General features: G+C 39.3%; 1 protein-coding gene across 4 annotated transcripts in view; it reads right to left on the bottom strand.

Annotated features, from left to right (window-relative positions):
* The window catches only part of LOC126251357 (trifunctional purine biosynthetic protein adenosine-3), a 100100-nt gene extending 94361 nt beyond the window's left edge, over nucleotides 1–5739 (bottom strand). The window contains exons 1-2 of one of the 4 annotated variants that reach the window (XM_049951731.1): nucleotides 5573–5739; nucleotides 4975–5079 (exon numbers count right to left, since the gene is read on the bottom strand). In XM_049951731.1, coding sequence (XP_049807688.1) covers nucleotides 4975–5052 — 78 coding nt within the window. In that variant the 5' untranslated portion in view covers nucleotides 5053–5079; nucleotides 5573–5739. Of the gene's footprint in view, nucleotides 1–4974; nucleotides 5080–5554 lie in introns of all 4 variants that reach the window. The other 3 variants (XM_049951730.1, XM_049951732.1, XM_049951733.1) reach the window with 3 other exon arrangements.
* Between the last annotated feature and the right edge of the window lie 261 nt (nucleotides 5740–6000).

Genomic DNA, 6000 nt, shown 5'->3' on the forward strand with positions numbered 1-6000 from the left:
CAAAGAGTGTAAATGAACATAACTGAGAGGTCAAAGCATGGTCACATCTAATGACATGCTTCCAGGAATTCAGTCAAGTTGTTTCCATTTTATGCATTATACTTGTTTTTGATCAACAACCAAGATACCTTCATCATGTGCTGCAAGTTATGGTGTTACATGCATTCACTGCTTCATTGGAGTCCAGGCAGTAAGTGCACCCAACAGCACAACTCAACAGCATCTGAAGTAGACAACTAAGTCAACAGTCAATATATTGAGCATTTAAATAAAACATAGACAAATAAGTTGATTATCAAAATATTGAGCATTAAAAAGAAAACAAAAACTCATTTGAACAACTGGAGGCATACCGTTAATAAGTCATGTTGAGAAAACCTGATACCACATAATCACACCTCCCTGAAACTGTAAAAATCACAACAAAATGGGGTGGATGAGACTAAGAGTGTATTTTACACTGTTCTGAATTTTCTACTGCAACAAACAGAGATGTATCACTATTTGAGGCTAAGGTTTCCCACTCCATGACATCCAGAGACATCCTGTGTGCTGCTGCCTAATATGTTCTGGTAGTTGAGACTATTCCAATTTATTTATTACCATGTCAGAAGTACGAAGTATATAATCAACACAGGGAAATTCATTGTTGGCATCAGTTTCTGCATCGGTTGACCAAAACTTGGCCACATCGAGTGCATTTGGTGACCACTGGTCTCCCATGGTGCATATGGCTAGAGACAAAGAGCACTTTAGTAGATGGTTGTTAGTCTGCACAGCACTACACATGCAAAAAACTGACTTCACAGGAAGATCCCACTTCTGCAGGTTGGTCTTGCATTTCGCAGAAGTAGAGTATAGTATGTTCACAGCCTTTCACGTTATTTGCTTCTCTGAATCACCAAGAAGGAACTCTTCTTTCAGAAATATCCATTTCTCCAAAAGTTGACATTTTGTCTGCCACTTTGAGATTTTTGCTTGTTGTGGTGTTCCTCTAAGAGCTTCAGTAGTTGTCAAGAAGCTCTTTCTTGATTTCAGCCAGGGATATGTTGGCTGATGGTCACATAAAGAGTGCACTTCCATTGTGATAGCCTTGCTTTTCTTACACCTAGCAGCTATCCCACTTCTAATTTCTGGAGGTGCTATATGAAGCCAATATCTACTCTCATCATTAGACTGAACATTGTGCAGTTCATTTCACCACTGGAATGCTTTACCAGGCCATCAGAGATGCATAGTGAGTTGTAGAAGGATGTCTGGCAAGTTGTAGCATTGCTCAGCCCAGCTATTAGCAAACTGATAATAATGATGCTAACTGACATTCCTCATTTATGCTGCAGGTGGTGTGATACCAGCAGTGACTGGTTGTCCAATGTGGCAGTCAGAGAATGAATCTGTACACGACTGCTAACAGAAACCGAGCTGAAAAGACTGCACTTTCTTTGTTTAGGTAGCACTAACAATGACATACAGCTGACATGTCTAATGTGTTGGCTAGTTCTCCAGGAACACTCCCCAGCTTTCTGAAGGTTCTAAACATGGCCTCAATGATAATAAATTAACTGTATGAACTATGATAGCCAATTATATCCTGGCATGTCTACAATATTAGCAAACCAAGTATGATGTTGTTGTTGTGGTCTCCAGCCCTGAGACTGGTTTGATGCAGCTCTCCATGCTACTCTATCCTGTGCCAGCTTCTTCATCTCCCAGTACCTACTGCAACCTACATCCTTCTGAATCTGCTTAGTGTATTCATCTCTTGGTCTCCCTCTACGATTTTTACCCTCCACGCTGCCCTCCAATGCTAAATTTGTGATCCCTTGATGCCTCAAAACATGTCCTACCAACCGATCCCTTCTTCTAGTCAAGTTGTGCCACAAACTTCTCTTCTCCCCAATCCTATTCAATACCTCCTCATTAGTTACGTGATCTACCCATCTAATCTTCAGCATTCTTCTGTAGGACCACATTTCAAAAGCTTCTATTCTATTCTTGTCCAAACTAGTTATCGTCCATGTTTCACTTCCATACATGGCTACACTCCATACAAATACTTTCAGAAACGACTTCCTGACACTTAAATCTATACTCGATGTTAACAAATTTCTCTTCTTCAGAAACGATTTCCTTGCCATTGCCAGTCTACATTTTATATCCTCTCTACTTCGACCATCATCAGTTATTTTACTCCCTAAATAGCAAAACTCCTTTACTACTTTAAGTGTCTCATTTTCTAATCTAATTCCCTCAGCATCACCCGATTTAATTTGACTACATTCCATTATCCTCGTTTTGCTTTTGTTGATGTTCATCTTATATCCTCCTTTCAAGACACTGTCCATTCCGTTCAACTGCTCTTCCAAGTCCTTTGCTGTCTCTGACAGAATTACAATGTCACCGGCGAACCTCAAAGTTTTTACTCCTTCTCCATGAATTTTAATACCTACTCCGAATTTTCCTTTTGTTTCCTTTACTGCTTGCTCAATATACAGATTGAATAACATCGGGGAGAGGCTACAACCCTGTTACACTCCCTTCTCAACCACTACTTCCCTTTCATGTCCCTTGACTCTTATAACTGCCATCTGGTTTCTGTACAAATTGTAAATAGCCTTTCGGTCCCTGTATTTTACCCCTGCCACCTTTAGAATGTGAAAGAGAGTATTCCAGTCAACATTGTCAAAAGCTTTCTCTAAGTCTATGATATTGACCAAAATGGGAAAAACGGAAGCGTCCAATCCCGCCTGTCTGCTTTGACCCATGACATCACAAATATGGCGGAAACGACCATAAACCACGATTCCAATATGGCACATATAAAGTCGTTACATACACATTATGAGGACGAAAATACATCAAAAAACAAACACACACACTTTCCACAAAAAGCCTAATGGCACTAACGGGACAAGCACGGGAAATAGGGGGTTTTTGGGTGGGGAAAAACTAAATATAAACAAATTTAGACACCCACCCCCATACAAAACCATGCAAAACGACGAAAAAAAAACGATATCACATAACTCCCCAAATACCACTAAACACAATATCATCTGGAATCGGACACTTCCCTTGACCTATATAGCTCAACAGCAGCTCCCGATCCCGTAAATTAGGACCTAACACTTCCCTTGACCTATATAGCTCAAAAACATCTCCTGATACCAATACCAACATTCACAGCCACACATTGGGATCGAACACTTCCCTTGACCTGTTATCCTTATGACATCTCCACATACAGCCATCCATGGTTCGAGACGCCGGAACTTTAAGTAAGCCTCATTTCTTCATGACATACTGAACACTTCACGACTTCATCCAAAAATCCGAATAGTTGAAGAAATTTTATTAGAGACAACTCACTGTCCCTCATCATAGCCGACAACCGAAAACTGCTGACCCTTTCAGCCATATCCATACCTACCAAAGACATAACAAAAGCAATTTACCAAAATTCACACATGACGCCACACTCGGAAACTAAACCAAAAACATCACCTAACACACCACCAGAGAGCACCACCGATCGCATCAAAACGACACCTACAAATACGCCACTCTCACAAACTAAATTCCGCGCCGTCATGATGTCATACACCACAACAGCCTTACATCATGGGTCAAAGCTGACGGGTGGGATCGGACGCTTCGGTCAACCCACAAAATGGTCTACTATCTCAGCAATTCAAACCCAATTGCATGAGAATCCACAGTTTAAGGTTCAGTAGTGCTCCCTGCTCTGTTCACAGCAGGAAGTTTGAATCAATGCCTTTATTGCCCTTTTTCAGAATTCAAAACAAATATGCTGTTTCCCTATCATATTTTTAGAGGTGTTCAATTACTCATCAGTGCAGGTTAATTGACCTAGTAATAAACAACCAGTGTTAACATTTCACTCCTCCAGAAAGGTATACAGAATAAAGCATCATGTTTCCATTTTCCTGTGATTTACTTTCAACTTATTCATAACAGAAAATGGAGCACAGCTCAACAATATGAAACTTTTACAGCATCTGAAATCGTTTTCCAATACCACAGTAGCAATATTATTGTTCTTAAAATTATTATTCAACTGTATGTCTAATAATATGCATCACATTATTTGGATTAACTGAAGTATTCGATACAGCTTCACCAACTTACCTCACATGTTCCAACCTAACCTAGACCTCCAGCAACACTACAGATCAGTCTGTCACCACATAGGCCTACACAATTTTGGATTCACATTCATTGGCTTAATCAATTCAAAACCAAACTTTTACCTTCGATCCTATCCTAGATCCCAGTATATGCTACAGAACAGCACATCACCACAACCTACATTCCAAAAATTAATATAGACACAAGAGGAAATATTGTCAAAGTTCTGTTGTCTTCGTGTTTCCATGCATGACGTGTCACATCATCACCACTGTGTTACACACTGAAGCTGATATCCAACATCAGTAGGTTCAGTTGAGCCTGTTAACTTGCTCATAGATTATAAGTTTTGTCTCATTCTATGTTGTAAAATAAAAATAAGTTATGATAGAAGGTTGGTTCCAAAACAAAATTAACTTTGCCCTTGTGCAAAGGTAGCTCTGCAGTTTTCCCTCAGTCCTATAGAAACTAGCAATTAATAAACTGTTCATAACATAGCAAGTTTCACTGATGGCAGGGAAGGGGGGGGGGGCGGAATTGCAATGTGAGTGATATAAATAAATAAATGTGGTCGAATGTGACGAGGGGGCGGAATTGCAATGTGATATAAATAAATGTGGCCGAACGTGACGAAATGTACTAAGTTACTACCTTAGATCCAAAAATAAAACGTTTCCAAACTGCGAGAAAAATAATAATTTTGTAAGAAAAATGAAGTCGAAAAACAAATATAGAGAACAAAAAGTCGCTATTGATTACATTGGGCAGACACGTTATCAAACAGTGAAAATAAGGAAGGAATGACTTCTTACGACATTAACTTACGTCTGGTGATTGATCCAGTTTCCAGCATAAAGCGTGTTCTCGTCCGCCGCTCCCGATGACAAGTACATTGGCTGTCATTTCAAATGACAAAATTTGGCGATTCTCCTGCAATTATAAAATCACGAGTCAATGGCAAATTTATACTGTCGATCAAGAAGATGCCGCTTACTCTAATTGTGAAATGCTGTTAATTCGTCCATTCTGTGAAATCTGTTTTGTAAGTTCATAAATCATGAAAACGAAGAAAACGTCTTGTACGCTAGGCCGGTAACAACACTTCCTAATTACGTTACTGATGAACTAACACACTTAACGAATGGCATATTGTATTCTGGCAACGTTTTTGGTTTTTGTTTCCAATTTCTTAAAACTAAAGCAACGGTATAATCACTATATGGTTAGTTTTCCCTCCCTTAACATGCGATTAACCTTGCAGTTATTAGCAACAGGTGGTTATGTAACGCATTACAAAAATGTTCTTGCAATGAAAATATTTAGGTATACCGACTAAGTATGTTTGTCAGAATCTATCCGAAATCTATACATTAATTATTCGCTATCTATTTCTACATTACGTTACCTAGGAGTGATTTAATACCTCGAACACACGCACTTTGATCACAAAAAAACAGTTCGGCTAGCTGTTTATTAATGTAGGTATTCTTTTGCCACGCGGTCTTTCAAGTCGGTAGCTAATACTGATACCTACATGAACTACAGGCCTATCGTAGTCAAACGGCGCGGGTAGCCGCAGTGTACAACGTAAAACTCCAAGTTACGAAGAAAAGCTTCTGTATTATCTGCTTTGATGCAAGAGGTCGTAACCTTTACTGACGGCATGAAAGTTTATCGTTTTGTTCCATTCTTTCCTCAGATATGATTCTCCGTGGGGGGGTTGGCTAGAAGTCCAAAACATACAAATAAACTTCCCAACTATTAAAAAGTTACTTCTCAATAATGCAGTTACGCGAAATCAGAAACTGCTTTACCTGAAACAGAGTACGGTAACTGTAATGAAATTGTCAT

The sequence above is a fragment of the Schistocerca nitens genome, chromosome 4, assembly GCF_023898315.1.
Source record: "Schistocerca nitens isolate TAMUIC-IGC-003100 chromosome 4, iqSchNite1.1, whole genome shotgun sequence".
In the NCBI taxonomy this organism is placed as follows: domain Eukaryota; kingdom Metazoa; phylum Arthropoda; class Insecta; order Orthoptera; family Acrididae; genus Schistocerca; species Schistocerca nitens.